Source organism: Phyllobates terribilis, unplaced genomic scaffold, assembly GCF_046119375.1.
Source record: "Phyllobates terribilis strain yellow unplaced genomic scaffold, ASM4611937v1 Scaffold_11__3_contigs__length_659146591, whole genome shotgun sequence".
In the NCBI taxonomy this organism is placed as follows: Eukaryota; Metazoa; Chordata; class Amphibia; order Anura; family Dendrobatidae; genus Phyllobates; species Phyllobates terribilis.
In genome coordinates this window covers 419,543,939-419,564,873 of record NW_027362771.1, presented here as the reverse complement: position 1 = coordinate 419,564,873, position 20,935 = coordinate 419,543,939, and the positions used below count along the sequence as shown (strand labels likewise).

At 41.3% G+C, this 20,935-nt stretch overlaps 1 protein-coding gene across 1 annotated transcript in view; it reads right to left on the bottom strand.

The window, feature by feature from the left end:
- Window positions 1-20,935, bottom strand: part of ADAMTSL3 (ADAMTS like 3) — a 676,817-nt gene that overhangs the window by 288,472 nt on the left and 367,410 nt on the right. Inside the window, exon 4 of the mRNA XM_073653131.1 lies at window positions 9,790-9,917. Coding sequence (XP_073509232.1) covers window positions 9,790-9,917 — 128 coding nt within the window. The remainder of the gene's footprint in view (window positions 1-9,789; window positions 9,918-20,935) is intronic.

Here is a 20,935-nt window from a genome sequence, read left to right as displayed (position 1 = left end):
GGCCATGTATAACATGCGTGCCACCGCTATTTTGCCATGTTCGTCAGTGCTCAGATCTTCTATATATCCCAGTATACATACTAATGGTGAGGGATCTGAATCGACTGAGTATGTTCTATCAATGATCGCTATTACATCCCTCCAGAAGTTTTCCAGAGCAGGGCAGGTCCACATCATATGAAGCATGTTAGCCGGGGATGTTTTACATCTAGCACAAAGGGAGTCTGGTCGAAGCCCTATATCGTGGAGAAATTGGGGCGTTCTATATGACTGGTGCAGCACCTGTAAGTGGGAGAATCTATGGGACTCCCTCAGAGATAACTGGGGAACTCTTTCTAGTATTTCAGACCACAGCCCCTCTTCAATAGGGCCTATCATGCCCTCCCATTTTTCTTTTGATCTTATGGGGTGTTTTGCTAATACTAGGTCCAGCAGACCCCTATAAAGCAATGAGATTAGCCCCCCAGAATTATGTGAGCTAGCCATTCTCTGTATTATAGTATTTTGAGGAACTCCGTTACTTAGGACAAGACTTTCTGCCTGATATGCATGTCGTAACTGAAGGTACTTATAAAATTCGGTGTTGGGCAGTCCATATTTATTTTGTATGTGTGAAAACTCCTTGAGTGAATCTTTCTAGTCCTTTTAGACTCCAATTTTTAAACCCTTCCAATTTATATAGGTTAGGGAGCCATGGCGTTTCCCACAGTGATGTAAATTGTGAGATCCCTTGTATCCCCTGTAATTTCCTCACTGCCCACCAAAGTTTGTGTATTAACAGCGTAGTTGGGGTTCTACTAGAGGGTGTCTTAAATTTGTGAGCCTCCAATGCTTCATAGTGTTATGATAGGCTACAAGCACTAAGGAAAGACAGGAGATCTGTCCCTACAATAGAACTAAGCTAGATCCCTACGATGTAACGGGGAACCTGATCCTGCGATCAGACCCGCTAAAGTCCTCAGCTAGTCTGAACGAAGACCTATAGATGTGAGGGAGGGATCCCTACAAGAACTAGGGACTGGGAGAAAGATGGACACCTCCTAGCAGAAATTGTAGCAGAAAAAAGACAAACACACAACATAGAACATAAAGGTCAAAAGACCTAGCTAAACTGACTGAGAAAGGTTACAAAGCACCTGGCTAGCTTAAGAGTAGAAATTACAATGAAGTCCAGCATGGCCAGAAGGGCGGAGCAGGATTAAATAGGCAAAAAAGGTCATGTGACCAGCAAAATAGAAAAAACCTAACAGGAGAGTTCTAACAGTACCCCCTCTTCTATGAGGATCCTCCGGATCCCCTAGGCCCAGGCTTATCAGGAAACCTCTTGTGAAATGCTCTGACAAGTCTGGAAGCAGAAACATCATCCGCCCTCACCCATGAGTTATCCTCGGGACCGAAACCCTTCCAAGTGACGAGATACTGCAAACTCCCCCTATACCGTCTAGAATTAAGGATGCGGGAAATTTCATATTCCCCGTCCTCCACCACCGGAGGAACAGTGGCAGTGGCGTCTCTATCTGATACATCAGCTTTTTTCAATAGAGAAACATGAAACACCGGATTAATCTTCCAGGAGGTAGGAACCTCCAACCTAACAGCTGATTGGTTAACTACCTGAAGCACCTTAAAGGGCCCTACAAACTTGGGACCCAATTTTTTAGAAGGAATCCTCAACCGCAGATTCTTAGAGGACAACCAAACCATGTCACCAACCGTAAACAAAACCTCTTGACGTTTCTTGTCAAAGTACCTCTTAGATTTTTTGTTAGCCTCCTGAAGATTACCACGCACATCCGTCCAAACTCTCTCCAAATCACCGGAAAAACTCTCCTCCTCAGGCACAGCCAATACCAATTTGGAGAATGACCCAAAAGACGGATGTCTCCCAGAACAACAAAAAAAAGGAGAACACCCAGCAGAAGAGGATGTATGGTTGTTAAGAGCAAATTCAGCAAGCGGCAGAAACTCAGACCACCCCTCTTGATTGTCTGCCACAAAACAACGCAAGAACTGCTCAACATCTTGATTCTTCCTTTCTGTCTGGCCATTAGACTCAGGATGATATCCAGATGAAAACGACAAATGAACTCCCAACCTGTCACAAAAGGCACGCCAAAAACGAGCCACGAACTGAGGTCCCCTATCAGAAACAATGTCAGTAGGAACACCATGGAGTCTGAAAATTTCCTTGACAAAGGCCTTAGCGAGTGTCTTAGCGCAGGGCAGTTTGATGAAGGGAACCAAGTGACACATCTTGCTAAAACGGTCCACGACCACCCAGATGACCGTGAAACCCTCAGAGGAGGGAAGGTCAGTAATAAAGTCCATAGCCAGATGTGTCCAAGGTGCACTAGGAACCTCCAGAGGGCAAAGCAACCCCGCAGCAGGAGCATGAGAAGACTTAGATCTAGCACACACAGTACATTGACGCACCCACTTAATGACTTCCCTCTGCCATCCAGGCCACCAAAAACTGCGACCCACAAGTCTCTTGGTCTCAGAAATTCCTGGATGACCTGCCAACCGAGACTCATGACACTCAACAAACAAATCTCTCCTAAAGGTCCTAGGCACAAACAACCTCCCATGGGGAGTGTTAGATTGGGCATTCTCCTGTGCTTTAAGAATCTCATCTTCCAAAACGGAGTCCAATGCAGCAATCACAAAACCTTCTTGTAAAATGCTCTCCTCCTCCTCAGCACCGACCATGGGAGAAAAGCTGCGAGACAACACATCAGCTTTAACATTCTTGGTACCCGGGATGTAAGTAACGGAAAAATTAAACCGCGAAAAAAAAAGTGCCCACCTAGCCTGACGGGCATTCAAGCGCTTGGCAGCATCAAGATAGATCAGATTTTTATGATCAGTGAAAACCTGAATGGGAAATTCAGCACCTTCCAAGAGATGACGCCAGTGTTCAAATGCGAGTTTAATAGCCAGCAATTCCCGATTACCAATATCGTAATTAAGTTCAGTCTCAAAAATTTTTTTTGAAAAAAAGGCACAGGGATGTACTCCATCCTTGATTTCCTGAGACAACACCGCACCGACCCCCACAGAAGAAGCATCAACCTCAACTAAAAACAGCTTAGTCACATCAGGCTGCATAAGGATGGGAGCAGAGCTGAACCTCTCCTTTAGAAACACAAACGCTTCAATGGCCTCAGTAGTCCACTGAAACGTATTAGCACCTTTCCTGGTGAGATCGGTCAGTGGTTTAACAATAATAGAAAAAATTTTAATGAATTTTCTGTAATAATTGGCGAAACCCAAAAACCTCTGTATTGATTTCAAACCAATAGGCCGAGGCCATTCCTGCACAGCTTGAACTTTCACCAGGTCCATCTCAAAGCCCTCGCTGGAGATAATGTAGCCCAAAAAACTAATTCTCTGTACAGCGAACTCACATTTCTCTAGCTTAGCAAAAAGCAAATTGTCAATTAATAACTGTAATACCTCACGTACGCTCCGCCAATGAGACTCCAGATCAGGCGAATAAATCAAAATGTCATCCAAATACACCACCACATTTTTGCCGATCAAAGGATGTCATTAATAAGATTCTGAAAAAATGCTGGTGCATTGGTAAGACCAAAAGGCAGAACCAGATTCTCAAAATGACCCACAGGAGTGTTAAAAGCAGTCTTCCATTCATCACCCTCCTTCATGCGCAACAAATTGTATGCCCCCCGGAGATCAATTTTAGAGAACCACTTGGCCCCCACTAACTGGTTAAACAAATCAGGAATCAATGGCAGTGGGTAGGGATTACATACAGTAATTTTATTAATCTCGTGAAAGTCCAGACAAGGACGTAAACCGCCGTCCTTTTTTTTAACAAAAAAAATCCAACAGCCACAGGTGACTTAGAGGGTCTGATATGACCGGCGGCCAAGCTCGTCTGTATGTATTCCTCCAAAGCCTTTCTCTCAGGAATAGTAAGATTAAATAAACGACTTTTAGGAAGAGTTGCTCCAGGGACAAATTCAATGGTACAATCATAGTCTCTATGGGGAGGCAAAATTTGTGACTCCTCCTCAGAAAAAAACTTTCCAAAAATCCTGAATAGGTACAGGTAATTCCCCTTTATCCACAGCAGCAATGCGCCTGTTACAACACTTGTCATAACACTTAGGGCTCCAGGACTTAATTTCATTAGTAGACCAATCCAGTACAGGATTGTGCAATTTTAACCAGGGTAACCCCAAAATTACTGGAGAAGGCAAATTATTTAATACTACCAAATCCAAATTTTCTTGGTGAATACCATTAATAGTGAGGGGAAATTCATAAACCTTGTGAGTAAGACATTTCAAGGGAGAGCCATCGACAGAAACCACGGCAATAGGGGATGACAAAGGTTTGGGTTTTAATTTAAGTTTTTCCAAGAATCCCCCATCAATCACAATCAGAGTAGAACCACAATCCACAAATACCCGAAATTCAATTAATTCCTCCCGAGCTGCAGTAGTAGCAGAAAGAAATACCCCCTTAGTATTTAAACAGGCTATACGGGCGTAACTGACCTTTTTTTTTTCTTTGTTCATACGAAGCACACAGTTCTTAATGAAATGGTCAGATTTTCAGCAATAAAAGCACAAACCTTCAGAAAACCTGTGGTCTTTTTCCTGAGAGCGGGGTGACATCGACCCAATCTGCATTGGCTCTCCAATGTCAGTACAGACCCTCTCAAGACTAGGAGCTGACATGGTAAAGGATTTACTCTCATTAACCCTTGCACGCAGTCTCCTGTCCACCCGTATAGCTAATTGCATTGCCTCCTGCAAGTTTCCAGGTGTAGGATAAGCAATAAGCAGATCCTTAACCCTTTCACCTAGCCCAGCAAGAAATAAACTTTTCAGAGCTGAATCGTTCCACCCCACCTGAGCAGACCACCGACGGAAGTGAGTACAATAATTTTCCACATTACCTGATCCCTGCCTCAAAAGTCTCAATTCCGTCTCAGCTGATGAGACACGATCAGGATCATCATACAACAACCCCAAAGCAGAAAAAAAACTATCCACTGATCTAAAGCATGGATCACTAGGTTGGAGAGAAAAGGTCCATCTCTGAGGTTCCTTGCGCAAAAGTGACATTATGAACCCTATGCGCTGTGATTCATCACCAGAGGATCTGGGTCTCAAACGAAAATACAATAAACAAGCATTTTTAAAGGAAAAAAAATCTTGTTGTTCACCAAAAAATAAATCAGGCAATCGTACCTTTGGCTCCACAAAATGCGCTCCAGAACAGCTACTCACGTGTTGTTGGAGCTCGGCCACCTCCAGAGAGAGTCCCTGCAGGTGTTGAGCCAAATCCTGAACTGACACCATGATGGAAACTGGAGGTCTTTTCTTAGAGATATTTTTGGGCTGGACTTACTGTTATGATAGGCTACAAGCACTAAGGAAAGACAGGAGATCTGTCCCTACAATAGAACTAAGCTAGATCCCTACGATGTAACGGGGAACCTGATCCTGCGATCAGACCCGCTAAATCCTCAGCTAGTCTGAATGAAGACCTATAGATGTGAGGGAGGGATCCCTACAAGAACTAGGGACTGGGAGAAAGATGGACACCTCCAAGCAGAAATTGTAGCAGAAAAAAGACAAACACACAACATAGAACATAAAGGTCAAAATACCTAGCTAAACTGACTGAGAAAGGTTACAAAGCACCTGGCTAGCTTAAGAGTAGAAATTACAATGAAGTCCAGCATGGCCAGAAGGGCGGAGCAGGATTAAATAGGCAAAAAAGGTCATGTGACCAGCAAACAAGAAAAAAAACAACAGGAGAGTTCTAACACAAAGAGTCTGAGTGATTTAAAATGTGATTGGAGTAGAAGACGTTGAGCCCCCCCCCCCCCCCCTCCAGGGTCGTCCCACCCATGAATGTGCTGGAGCTGAGCTGCCATATAATAAACCCACGGATTTGGGACAGCAAGGCCACCCATTGTTTTATCTCTTTGCAAAGTTTCCAGTTTAATTCTTGGAGCTTGTTTTCCCCAGATTAAGTCTCTGAACATGCTGTTTACTTTAAGGAAATAACTCTGGGGAAGCCATATTGGAGAATTATGCAATACATATAGCTATTGTGGCATCCAGATCATCTTGACCAAGTTAGTGCGGCCCACCACTGACAGTGGCAATTTAGACCACGTGTCCAGTTTACATTTGAATCTGGCCAGTATTGGGTTGAGGTTTAGTTTCTCATAGTCAGTTACTTTAGATGTTACATTAATACCCAAATATTTAAATTCATTGACCACTTGTAAGCCCGAGTCAGTATAGTGAGGTGCATTAATGTTCCTATTTTCTATTGGAAGCAGTACCGACTTAGTCCAATTAATCACCAAACCCGAAAATTTCCCAAACTTCTCGATTGTCTCTATAGCTACAGATAATGTTTTGGAGGCTTCCGCTGAAAATAGTAGTGCATCGTCAGCATAAAGCGCAATTTTCTCCACTATATTCCCTCTGCGAAATCCCGTTATGCCAGGGTGCATCCTGATAGCCGCAGCTAGTGGTTCAATGGCCAGTGCGAACAGTAAAGGGGACAACGGGCATCCCTGCCGGGTGCCCCTCCCCAGTTCAAAGGCTGAAGTAAGATGCCCATTTACCCTTAATCGTGCCAATGGCCTCTCATATAGTAGCTTGATCCATGAAATAAATCCAGCGCCCATACCAAATTTCTCCAAAACTACCCATAGATATTCCCATTCAACAGAGTCAAATGCTTTAGCAGCGTCTAGCGAGCAAATAACCCTATCTCCTGCATTGTCCACTTGCAACTGAAGATTAAGAAATAGTCTACGGATATTAGCGGCTGTAGACCTAGCTGGCATAAAGCCAGATTGATCACTATGTATAACATTAGATATTATGTTATTTAACCTGGAGGCCAGAACTTTTGCTATAATTTTAATGTCCGTAGGTAGCAGGGATATAGGCCTATAGGATTCGGGAAGCAATGGATCGTTACCCGGTTTGGGTATCACTACGATAACTGCTTCTCTCATTGAGAGGGGCAGAATGCCTTCCCTGGCTGCCTCCTGGAAGGTGCACAGCAATTGAGGTAGTAATATATCCCCAAATTTCTTGTATATTTCCATAGGGAACCCGTCCAACCCCGGAGAGGTGTGTGTTTGCTTTGTGCTCCTAGTCTTTTATTTTGATATTTGTGGCTCCACCTTGGATTTGCCTTGACCATTTGCTTGCCTAGTCCTTTTGTGCTGATCCGCTGATTCTTGGTATTCTGACCTCCGACTGTTATCTGACTACACCTTTGTCTCACCTCCTCTCTCTATGATGTACCCTCCTGGCTTTTGACCTCGGTTTTCTTGACTACCCAGCCTCATGGCTTGTCCGTGAGTAGTGACTAGTGTCAAACTTAATATGTATAGTGCCTTCTCTTATTATATAGTTGCTTCCCTTAATATGTATAGTGTCATCCATTGTTATATTGTGTCCTCTCATATATCACGCATTCCCTTATTACATTCAGTTCCTCCTTTATTATTTATAGGGCCATCCATAATTAAATAGTGTCATTCCTTACTATGAACAGTAACTGATGGTTACTTCTGTATTGGTTTTTATTAGAGATAAGCGGCTCAGATAAAATTCGAATTTGCCTGTTCCCAATGATTTTCCTAGGAAATTCGATTTGCAGTGAAGTTATTCTCTGGCAATTGAATGTCCTTTATTAAACTCTGGGGTCTTTTCAGGTCCCAGAGCATAGTAAATGTAAGATGTCATAAAAAAAATACTTATGCTCACCTTACTGTTCACCTCTCCATCCCCCTTGCTCCTCACCATCACCCGCCTGGTCCTCCTTGCATTTTCTTATCATCGCCATGAGTGCTGAATCAACAGGCCTTTCCACATGAGGCCAAGACTTCTGGCTTTGATGAGGCTTGGAAAGATTCTGTGCAAGATTGTGTAAGGTCACGATGTCATGATGTGTGCCGTGATGTTGCATGCGCTGGCTCAAAACTGTCCTGGGTGACATCAGAGCCAGAAGCCCTATCCTGCCTTGAAGAAACCACAGGAGTGATGCGACAAAGACCGGACGGTGGGATGGTGAGGAGCGGACTGGCCGGAGAGCTGAGCGGTAAGGTGAGTATAAGTGTTATCTTTATTTTTTCTAATCTTTTTCATTGCTCTTTCCAGTTCAGCAGAATGGCAGCCAGTGGCCATTTTTGCGAATGTGGATTTTTGAAATATATGAGTAAAATTAAATTCCACTTGAATATATTCACACATATCTAGTTTTTATTAGTCTGAGGTGTCATCTGTACCACCTCCCCTGAGCAACTATGTATTCATCATGTGATGTGTCATGTGACCACCATTATCAGGTGAACCATCACATGACACAACAGCAACTGGGGGAGCCATACAATCTGAAATGCCCTGTGTAGGAATAAGAAACTATGAAGGAGCCACATCTTGAGCAGCAGGCTCTTCATTGTAAATCAGTCAGGGTTCTGACAATTGGATACCTACTGATCAAGTTGTACACAAAAAGAACGTGTCAACTCTTCCTACATGTCTGTTTTGGTAATTAATAATTTTCTATGAAATAATAATTTTGGATTGCCTTTCTATAGCTCTGTGTTGTACCGTTCTTTTGTTCTCTCTTCATAATGTGATTGCGGCATTTCTATATACTCTGACACTGTCCAATCAGTACAAATGGATAGCACTGTGTAGAGACAAACACTATTGAGAAGAGGAATTGTGTCACCTGGTTAGCAAAGTTTTCATCCATTTCCAGTAGTAATAACACAGGTTACAAATGGTACAGGGGAAGAGTTGCTCCAGTGTTGTGATTTTATAGTGACTATAGGGCTATGTGCACACGATCAGGAATTGCTTGCAGAAATTTCTGCAGAGTTTCTGCAAGGTTCTGCACCTCTTTGCAGCAATATTGATTCATATAAGCAATTTTCAGTTTTAATTCTGCGTTTTAAGGGTTGTTGGTATTCAGGCATCTGTGATAATGTATTTTTTTTATTTAGGTATCTACATTAGTGGAAAGTGTCAGAGACAGCTTATGACAGTCTAGGGGGCATACAGACGTTTGTTCAAATTGGTCCAAGATTGGACCAAAGTGCACGAACTGGCCACGGGTTTCCCGACCTGAGGATCGCAGACTGATTGAAACAGATAAAGCTGTCACGCTCGGCCGCCCTGGTGGCCAGTCCGTGCATTGCGGTCCGATCTTGGACCGATTTGTACGAACGTCTGAATGCGCCCTTAGGAGCATAATCCATGATGTTACTTATTCAATTACCTACACTCTAGAGTTAATGTAGGTAATAAATGTTTAGAAAGAATGAATAAATGGTAATGTCCCAACATAAAGGGCCCATGGTGTTTGCATTCATGATTAAAGTCTCTCTGGTTGTTTTATGCCTTTTATCAATCATGGGGATGAGAAAGGACAGACATAAAGAAAAAAGCTTGACATTCCCCTACTAAGCTGCCAATTCATTGAAATGAATCTGCTAAAAGAAGATTAATTTCTGTTTTTATAAGGCTGTACATATTATCTAGTTCAACCATTTCACAATTTCCTCCATTAATCAAATTGCTGATAATACAACATCAGATCAGCTGTTACGCAAAAGTATATAAAATTAGAATTCAGGTGCATTCATTTGCTGCCGCAAACCTTGGCTTTTCCAGCTCAGGTCACCTTGTCATAGTTTTCAGACAAAGTGAAAAAAAAAATTGGAGAAAAGCATGTTTGGTCCCCTGATACATAGAACTTCTTACTAACCGGCCATTCAAGCATCTTCGTAAAGAGTAGGATGCGCCACCACCGCAGGTCCGTGAACAGTCACTCCAGCTTCCCCAGGCATCCCAGCCATTGTCTTTATCATTGTCAGAACGAGTAATTCTGGAAGTCTGTAATAAAAAACAAAAGTAATATAATCATTAATAAGAGATGCAGAATATGAATGGACATTTTATTTAGCATCAGTTTAGACTGAAAACACTTGAGCAACTCGAAAGAAATGCCAAAACTCTGGAAAAAATGGGGCAACCTGCTGCAATTTCTGTCCTGTCAAAAAATATGTGGTGCTTTTAATGGTTACACTTTTTTGTACCTTGCATGTGCAATCTCATACACTTGAGTAATTGTGTGTGTGTATTTATAAATATACACTGCTCAAAAAAATAAAGGGAACACTCAAATAACACATCCTAGATCTGAGTGAATGAAATATTTTCATTGAATACTTTGTTCTGTACAAAGTTGAATGTGCTGACAACAAAATCACACAAAAATCATCAATGGAAATCAAATTTATTAACCAATGGAGGCCTGGATTTGGAGTCACCCCCAAAATTAAAGTGGAAAAACACACTACAGGCTGATCCAACTTTGATGTACGGTAATGTCCTTAAAACCAGTCAAAATGAGTCTCAGTATTGTGCGTGGCCTCCACGTGCCTGTATGACCTCCCTACAACGCCTGGGCATGCTCCTGATGAGGTTGTAATGCAGGTACCAGAATGCAACGCACAGAGACATAAGGCGAGAACAGTCAGAGATGTTTGTACACAGTTTTATACAACAGGTATACTGAAACAAGGGATTAGCAACAAGGGTAATGAACAGTGGTTTGAAATATCAGAAAAATACGAAATTTCTCAAAGTAAGGCGCAGTCTCTTAAAATAAGGCGCAGTCTCTTAAAGTAAGGTGATGCCCTCAAGCATGAGAAGCACCACACAAGTTCTTTAACCGTGAATTTGGCCCTAGCCGGGGTCACCGGTTATTCCCACTAGGCCGTGAGTCTCTTTCCGGATGAATTCAATTAAATCATGTTGTGCTACTTTAGCCCCAACCGTCCCCCTCCCAACCTGAGTACTTAAACCCAATTGTCCCCGGTACCGTGGGTGAGCAGTGGAAGTGACGGCCCTGCTCACGTATGCAGCTCCTCTCTGCTTGGCTGTTGGGGGCAGTCTCTCGAGCCTTGGATAGGGGGGTCCAGGCCTCGTCTGTCGGCGGCCGACGTCGGGTTCCGCAAACTCACTCAGCACCGTGATCAGGTTCCTAGTATCCTCAGCAGGCACAGCACTCGAGTCACAACTGTGAGGGATCCGGAGCTCTTTTACCGGTGCCCGGCTGGAGCACCTCTCAGGCCTCTGGATTTGGCCTGTCACGCGGGGTTTCTCAGGACGCAGGGAGCACGTCTGCTCCTCTCTGCTGCTTGGCACCAAAGACCCCTCAGGTTTGGCGCGCTGGCCTCTTATCTCTCTGAACTCCTTCCTGGAAGTCACCTGATCGGGTCCAGCCTCTGAATCTGCCCTCCCTGCAACTTCCTTTGTATATTTTGGTTCCGCTTGACTGTCTCTGGCCAGTAGATGGCAGTCTCGCTCCATCCTTGAAACGTCATGTTGAAGTTCTTTTACAAGCTTTTTTGCTCGTTCTACAAGGTTACGGATGGTCTCCTGTGGGATCTCCTCCCAGACCTGGACTAAAGCATCCGCCAACTCCTGGACAGTCTGTGGTGCAACGTGACGTTGGTGGATGGAGCAAGACATGATGTCCCAGATGTGCTTAATCGGATTCAGGTCTGGGGATCGGGCAGGCCAGTCCATAGCTTCAATGCCTTCATCTTGCAGGAACTGCTGACACACTCCAGCCAAGATGAAGGCATTGAAGCTATGGACTGGCCCGTTCCCCAGACCTGAATCCGATTGAGCACATCTGGGACATCCTGTCTCGCTCCATCCACCAACGTCACGTTGCACCACAGACTGTCCAGGAGTTGGCGGACGCTTTAGTCCAGGTCTGGGAGGAGAACCCACAGGAGACCATCCGCAACCTCATCAGGAGCATGCTCAGGCATTGTAGGGAGGTCATACAGGCACGTGGAGGCCACAGACAATACTGAGCCTCATTTTGACTTGTTTTAAGGACATTACATCAAAGTTGGATCAGCTTGTAGTGTGTTTTTCCACTTTAATTTTGGGGGTGACTCCAAATACAGGCCTCCATTGCTTAATAAATTTGATTTCCATTGATGATTTTTGTGTGATTTTGTAGTCAGCACATTCAACTTTGTACAGAACAAAGTATTCAATGAGAATATTTCATTCAATCAGATCTAGGATGTGTTATTTGAGTGTTCCCTTTATTTTTTTGAGCAGTGTATATACACTGTGTATAACTATATCCATATATTCCTATACCACATATGAGATCTTCTTCACCTGCTTTAATGCTCTACTTCAATTTTACCTTTGTACTTCAGTTCATTTTTTCCTGTAATTAGAGGAAAATTAAGTTGATGAGAGCTTTATAACCTAAAAAAGCACGGACAGAGTGTATGTGTATTTGTACTTAGTTGGAAATTATTAAGTGGTCTAATTATTCCTAATTGTGGCAGTTGATGTTTATTTAGGCAGCAGGGTCTTCCTCCCAATGCCCAGAGCTGCCGCTAGCGTTCAGCACAGAGCCAGCCATCTCGTGAGAGGACTAGGAAATCACAGAAAGGCACTCACCAGCTGACGAGAACCAGACCGGCTCCAACCGTACAAAATTAATGATTTATTGTTCACAAGTATTTTATGAAATTCATGGTTTCGGCTAAATAGCATGCTATGACATTGAGCAGACGCTTTCTTCATAACGGAGCAATAAGTGGTGATTTTGCTTATGATACATATTTTAAATTACAGTACAAACGGATTTCATTAATTCTATGCAAATTATAGCGCAAGAAAAAGAAACGGTTTTCATCAGTCTTCTGTTTGCTTATATATGGCCAAATCTAAGCAGCCAGTTGCCCAATGTTCCTAAGGCTGGGTAACTATGTGTCCCATGTGGCCAAGTATCACATGGAAAAAACAAACATTTGCTGTGACTTGCCATGATTTTGGAATACATTTATTGGCTGCTTTCTTTTTGCATTTTTAATATGTTTCATCTGTAAAAAAAAAAAAGTTCAACCTATAACAGCATTGCAATAATCTAGTCTAAGAGCCATGCTGTTTTTTTCGTCCAGTTTTTGGGAATGATGTTCTTTCCTGTCCAACAGAGTATATTATTTCTATTCTCGCCACGTCAGGTTCCCTTTAGGTGAGACTTTTTATAAATGCCCATAAATCAGTAAATATTAGAGCTGTTGTTTCCATTAAAAGGGGTTGGCCACCTTTGGGGACTTTTTTTTAACTTAAATATATGTATTTTGGGCAAAAAAATCATTTTTGCAAATGGGTTTCATTATGAATTTTGCAGCATTTGGCTTTTACGGTCTCTTTGCTCAGAAAAAAAACAGATTAAAGATTACAAACTGTCCTGTTCGACTGTCAGAACGAGCTCACTGACAGATAAATAATAAAAAACCTATGTATGGCTGATATCACCGTATTTGTACTGACCTGGAAAATCATATTGCCTGGTAATTTTTACCATATACTGAATGCTATGAAAGCAAAATTCAAAAAGACTATTGCGGAATGGTGCTTTTTTGCAATTCACAGAACTTGGAATTTTTTTCCTGGTTTCTGGTACACCATATGTGAAAATAGATGATGTCCTTCGAAAGTACAAGTCATCCTGCAAAATACAAGCCCTCACATTGCTACATCAACAGAAAAAAAAGTTATTGCTCTTGTAAGAAGGGGAAGAAAGAAAGTGCAAAAATGAAAAATTGTACATTCGGAAGGGGGCTACTTATTACAATTTTAAAGAGATTTTCCAACTTACTCAAAATTGAGCCAAAGATAGGAAATTACATTTGGGCCCGGGGTAGGAAATTGCAATTACTCCCACCCTTTTAGGCTACGTTCCCATTATGAGCTTTTGGTGCATTTTTGTGGCTGCGTATTTTTGTTGCGTTAAAAAAGCAGCCGTCTTACAGTTCCAGCAAAGTGGATGGGATTTATAGAAATTCTGCAACATCAAAAACGCACTAAAAGTTGATCATGGGAACGCAGCCTAGATCCAAATTTTAAATAAGTCCTAAAACCCCTTTACTATGTATGACATTTTTATGTTTAGTGAGATAAGTTCTAGATCCAGGTGTGCTTATCTCACTAGATACCCACCGAAAACAAGAAAGGTAAGTACACTATCCTTTTCCCTCTCTGACTACATCAAATAAGCAGGAATGAGTAGTGTACTCCACCCCATGGGATGTCCTGGTATTCTGAGTTTGTCATTAGAGAGACAGTCTTGGAGGACTTTGTTCCCCGTTACTTGAATCTTATTCTTATAGGTTACGTTTTCCACTATGAGTTTTTGATGTTGTAGATTTTCGGCACAATTTCTGTACTTTTTAAGTAAATTAGGTTACTTGCATTTTTTCAAAACAAATGCAGCCTAAAAAACTCTACAAAAATTCATTGCAGGAACGTATCCTTATGGATATTTTAGATTTGTTTATAACAATTTTCTAATAGGTAAAAGATTCTTTAAAGCTTCACTTTAGCTCTGCATCAGTCTAAGGCCACGTTCACACGTTCAGTATTTGGTCAGTATTTTCTATCAGTATTTGTAAGACAAAACCAGGAGAAGAACAATCAGAGGAAAAGTATAATAGAAACACGTCACCACTTCTGTATTTTTCATCTACTCCTGATTTTGGCTTACAAATACTGATGGAAAATACTGACCAAATACTGAATGTGTGAACATGGCCATAAAAAATAACCACTGAATGTATATAGTATGTTGAGATACAAGTGTATATTAAAAAATAGACATAAGGTCACGCTGAAGCTATAATAGAGAGTAAGATGCTGGACCATGGTACAGGAGGGGGCCAATGTCCTTCTACCACATTACATGATACTAGTATTGTGCATACTAATATATATTGCACTTTTATACCCAGAGCCTTGGTATGACCCAGCCAGTGCACATAACTATAAAATGCTTCATTTAATATCTGAATGAGCAGTCCAATTGGTAAAAAAAAATTAGACACGCAATGCAAGCATATTCTCAAATAGGCGTTTAAGCCTAATTAAGTTAACTAGTCCAACAAAGATCGGTTATATTATTTGTCAAAAAGTGAAAGGTCCATTCCTCGTACACATATTTTCACAGAGACACATGCATTTTTCAAAGATTTCCTTAAAAGCTTAAAAAAAACATAAAACGAAGGTTTGAAGGGAAACACACTTCCCTTGCCAATCTGTGCACTAATCCAAGTGGTATTTGAAGCATCACAATGTGTTTTTATTGGCATGCTGCTTTTATTTTCGTATTTTGTCCGGTGTAGAAATTATATGTGCTCCGATTCTTCCCAGTTGAATCAGCTGACGTTTAACCCCACAACCTTCTGTGTTTTCAGCAACAGCTTGCAAAGCAATTTACAATAAGCTTCTGGATAGGCGAGTTAGGTTTAAGCGAAGGACACATCACACTTGACACGTTTAAGGAAAAGCTATCTGTTAGCAATGGCATGATCTGTCTGATGAACGTCAACTATATGGTTTATACTGGACTACCCAGGGCCGGCTTGAAAAACTCTGTATATATGTATTTATATTGCATGAATTAAGTCCTATTATAATAATATGTTGTTCTGTAGAAGAGCTAGCGGTTGCTGGAAAATGTAATAAGAACTTCTTAGAGTTCATCAGTAACTGCTAAAAACAGTATAAAATAGGGAGCATTGGCATTATATACAGTAGTCATCAGTTCACCAAAATGCTATTCAAGTATTTGGGATTTAAAACCACATGTTATAATTTGAAAGAATGAGGTATCATCTTGTACAAACCAAACAAGGTCTCGGGCCTGACTCTGTGGCCCACCCTATGCATATAGGAGGAGAGATGCCCCAAAAAGCATGGGTCTGTTTGAGGAGTGTTCTGCCACACTGAATGCACTTGTGCACACAAATCAGGATTCGTTGATGGCAGCTCATTTTGCAATTGCTGAACAATGACATCCCAGATATGCATAATGGGAGAAGTGTCAGGAGATCCTGCAGGAAGTGGTAGTATGTTTAGATCATGCTGGCTGCTAATAGTAACAGAGTAACATGCGGCTTGGAATTGTTCCATTGAAAAACGGCTCCTGTGACACTTTGGATGAATGGTCGTACCACTGGTTCCACGATTGATCCATTCTGTGCTATACAGTCAGCGGAATAGGGTGTCACATACCAAAACTAAGGCATCAAACAGTGTGAACACAAATCTAACAGAAGGCGACACTGGACTATGAGCCTGATGTCCAGGATTAGTTTTTCCACTGAGATCACGCCACCACTCTCAAAAGTTATAATGGTGCAGAGAAAGACAGTAATGCAGGCTGGAATTTAGGCCTGTTCATCAGACACAATGATAACTGGAGATTGGTCTTGAGATTATGTGGGCAACGCCATGAAGAGGGTGTCATGAGTAGTGTTGACCGAATTTGTTCGTCATTTCAAATTCGGGTGCGTGTTCGGGGTTCCGGCTTGTTCGCGCAAAAAAATCAGCTCCGCCCATGAGCATCCCTGATTTGCCACGCTGTCATGCAGATAACATCAGCGTGGCAAATTAGGGATGTACGTGGGCGGAGCCGATTTTTTGACGCGAACAAACCAGAACCCCAAACACGAACCCGAATTTGAAATGCCGAACAAATTCGCTCAACACTACTCATGAGGGAACATCACACCAGTCCTACTCTCATTATCATGGTTGAGTCTGCATCATTTATGGTAAACAGACTCCTTTATCTTCTTTCTAGATACACTAACAGCTCATAGAATCAGGTCATAGAATCAGTGGTACAGCGATTTCTCCTAAGTGTTCCAGCAATGCCAGGTGTCCCAACAATGCCATACTCTATACTGAATAAATCAATATTTGCTTATCATTAACATCTATCAATCCTTTGATTTCCATAATTCCATACATTTTCATTCTTTATGCTGTAATTTCAAGGAGTTGAGGAGTGTGTGTACTGGCATTCCCGAAAGTTATGAACACCCAACTTACATACAACTCATAATTATGGAGAAAATAAAAATAATACTCACCTCTAGAGATGAGCGGATCACTTTGAACAACACTGGACCACAGTACACGGCAGGGCTCTCTGGCCATGAACAGAAGCTGCGCAAATTTCCTTACCCTCTAGGATCCCAGGCTTATGATTAACCGTGCTGTTGAAATTCACATTAGGCCGGCGAATCAAACATGGCGCCAGAGAACCTGGAAGTTAAGGAAATTTACGCAACGCCTGTCCATGGCCAGAGAGCACTGACCTTGACCATGGACCGAGGTTGCGTAAAGCGATCTGCTCATCTCTTCTCAATTCATTGCTTGCCTTTCCGGCTGCCATCCTAGCAGCCATCCGGTCACTTTCTGCTATTATGTGCCGCATTTCCGGCACCTTCAATATAGGCCGAAGCATCTGCCACGTCCAAGACTTCTGGCCATGTATAGGCCTCAGGGGTTACTGTGTGTCTTAAAGTTGTGATGTCGTAATGTCAAGACATGTGCAGTGACCTTTCTAGGTGACAAAATGTGTGCACTGTTTTCTAGGGTACTTGTACAGGACATTAATATTTTGTAGGGGGCAATTTTACCATCTAGAGGGCACAAACAAGGCATTTTACTTTGTTAGGGGCACTGTATTGGGCATTATTACTATGTGAGGCAATAAGAGGAGCTCTGTTTTTTGTGCCACATGGCAGGTCCAGTTACAGGGACAAATACAGCAGCAGAAAGATCAGTTTTAGCGTGACAGCAGGATGAGGACTTTGTTCAGGTTGGAAATAGATGGTAACGGTGCTGAAAATTTGAGAAGTCAAATGTATGTCTTTCTTGTAAACTTTACAGATGAGTCATGGCTGGAAGAAATTTTCCTCGAGGTCTGGGCTTGATGGAAATGTTGGGAAAAGTGAATGACTACATCAGAAAGAATGTTACCTGTAAGATATTATATATATCTGTATTGTAATCTCTTAAAATGCTCTGTTGGACTGGTATCTACCATTATATGGTCACCATATAGCAGTAATATCGGTGTTGGTTTTTGTAGACATTTATTTTAGTAACCGCATGGTCATCTGTTGAGGCTTCATTACACCAATCATTACAGTGCACCACCATAGTTGTAAACATGGTTTCAGATGTGTTTTGCCTCCCCTGTGCTGAACCCCTAGCTACGCCTCTAAATACAAAGCTTATGTTGTGGAAACCAGCATTTTTGTGATTGAGGAATGACCATATTGGTGTCCACCAAATGCAGTATGATCCCATATAGTCAGCTCTGATGATATTTAGCTGTTTAAACATATTAAAGCACTGCCTGTACACCTCAATGACTGAGAAGAATTTTTTGTTTTTGCTATTTTATGACTTTGGTTTTCACTTAGAAAGATGATGGCTCTGCAATAAAAGGTAAAATGTATCAGTATGAATGTTTGTCTAGTACTGTAGGGCATATTACTGAAATGCTTAAGAGGAAAATTCTGACCCTTGAAGGGTATAAAGCAACCCAAATGGTCCTTTTTAATTCACAGCTCTTTTAAAAACAATGTTACGCTGTATGAGCCAGACAGCTACCGATTGTTAAAATGTCATTAACCATTCAGCTTAGAATTTCATATTGACAATTTTAACAACTAAAAATTGTGTTATGGTTCCTCTCTCTGCATGGCTTCTCTAAAAAAAAGAAAAAGTTTTTTTGTACTTTTTACCAAGAGAGAATATGAAATGCAATCCATCTAAAAGTTGCATGCCTGACGTACTGTGCACCCCGCAGACCAGTAACCAACACTCATGAAACATCTCATCTTCAAAAAGGCAACCATGCTGAGCGCGGGCCAGGACAGCTCAGTGTTTTAGCTACAGTTATAAAAATAGCTGATATGTTTCTCAATGAAAATGTATTTAGGTGTTTCTATATGTAGATTACCCCTAGACTGACTACTGTTTCTATCCATTTAATGAATAGTAGCTTGACACACATTGGTGGATAGAATAAAAACAATTACTCTACACAGCCAGGAACAAAATCCACAAGATCAGGACCAATACAACCTATTCATCTACAGCTGGAATAGTTGGGTTTTCCAATCAACTTTTAAGACTCCATTCCATCAGGAGCTAATGGTATGTGGGTTTTTATTATGATAGGTATATAATGAATAACGATCACAATTCTGGAATCTTACAACCTGCAGTCATATATCGTCTCCAACACCATAACTTTGACTTTTAGCTTCAAGCTATGACGAAATCACCGTAAACACCCCGAGGGCTCGTGCACACAATCAATTATCTTGGACAAATACTATCCGTGGTTTTGATCTGATTTATTGGATCAAAATCAGCAATACAAGTCTATGAGTCCTTGAAAAAATTGGCCAGCTCTCGAATGATATTAAAGTGCAGTCTGATTTTCACAGGCTGGCTGAATGGAGGGGGTGGAGAAAGTTTATTTTTCCACTTCACGTCCAACAAAATCAATGCCACTCTGATCAAAATCTGATCAAAATCTGATCAGAATAATGGGTCATGGGGACTAACCCTAATAGCCTCACGCATGGAAAGTAAAATAAGTACAATGTGGTACAAGTAAATATTTTTTTTTTTTTTTCTGGCTGTCATACACAGTTGTCACTGAACATGCTATGCTGTTATAGGGAGAAAATTATCTTCAGCAGATCTTAGGATAATTCTACAGAACAGTTTACTGCTGCCTCTGAATTACTGAACTGGCTTCATGTAATTATCATTGAAGTCAGTCTGATTTTTCGCTGCCACCATATAATGACCAATCTGGAGACCATAGAGCAGTTAATCTTTAATGAGAAGTGTGCTATGGAAATCATACAGTGTGGCTGACACTAAGTACTTTAAAATTCCTAAAACTGATATTTTTAAAATACATCCTATTTTATATTGCCTTGTAAAGGGTTCCATTCGGCTTAAGACGTCACTATTTTTGGATGTTCTGGTTGAATATCATGACAAGAGGTTAACCGCTGGAATACGAGGAGAAGTCTGTAATAGTAGGAAAAATATTTGTCATGTATTTCTTCTCATCCCTTGCTTATTGGCTTTCTATTTTCAGCAGACATGTTGAAAAGTGAATAAAAAAATATGGACTTGGTTCTTCGTAGGATAATGAAAGAAAAACAACCAATGTTTTATATAGAGCACAGTAGAATCTTCCTATTCATGCACTTTTAGGTGGAACAAGAGTGAATCGTGAAAAAAAAATTGTAAAAAAAATGTAAAAAAAAAAGGCTTAGAGCCAATATATAGTGTCACAAAAATACACGACTGTATCATTACAGGAATGTTAGTAAAAAAACAGTAAGGCCGGTAGAAACTCCTATTTGTGTCTGCAGTCTACAATATGACTAGTCTTTCAGTAAGGAAGAAAGTAAACAATCTACAGAAAAGAAAATTCTCTTTACGAACCATTTAAATCTACTCTTAACAAAATTTCCATGGCTTGCTCTACAATGACCTGGTTGGCTCTGCAATTCTCAACATGGGCAAGCCAAGTTAGATCCGGTTCATCAATCCGCCTGCAGCACGCAGTCCAGTTCATTACCTATTTAGTGGATTAACAAGGCAAACTACGTGTGGTGATTTTTCTGGCTTGGTTTTAGAATGGAACATAATATTGCAGCCGGTAATGAGTCCTCTCTATCGATTTCTGCCTATAAATCAATTTGTGTTGGAAGCGGCAATGCTCTTTAACAAAAAAAAAAGTTAAAGGTGTTAATGCAAACAGTCCTCTAAGAGCTAAGGAAATTGAGCAAAGGAGAAAGATGGAAACTTTCATTAATAAGCAATAAAATATATCACTGAATTTAAATACCAGGCACTTGCCTTTTGTAGCCAATTTAAGAAGTTTTAAGGGATTTAGAGAAAAGACCATTCAGCTCTGTGATGCCTGAAGACATCATGAAATTGGACGGGAGAAAGAAGAGCAGTCGCTTTAC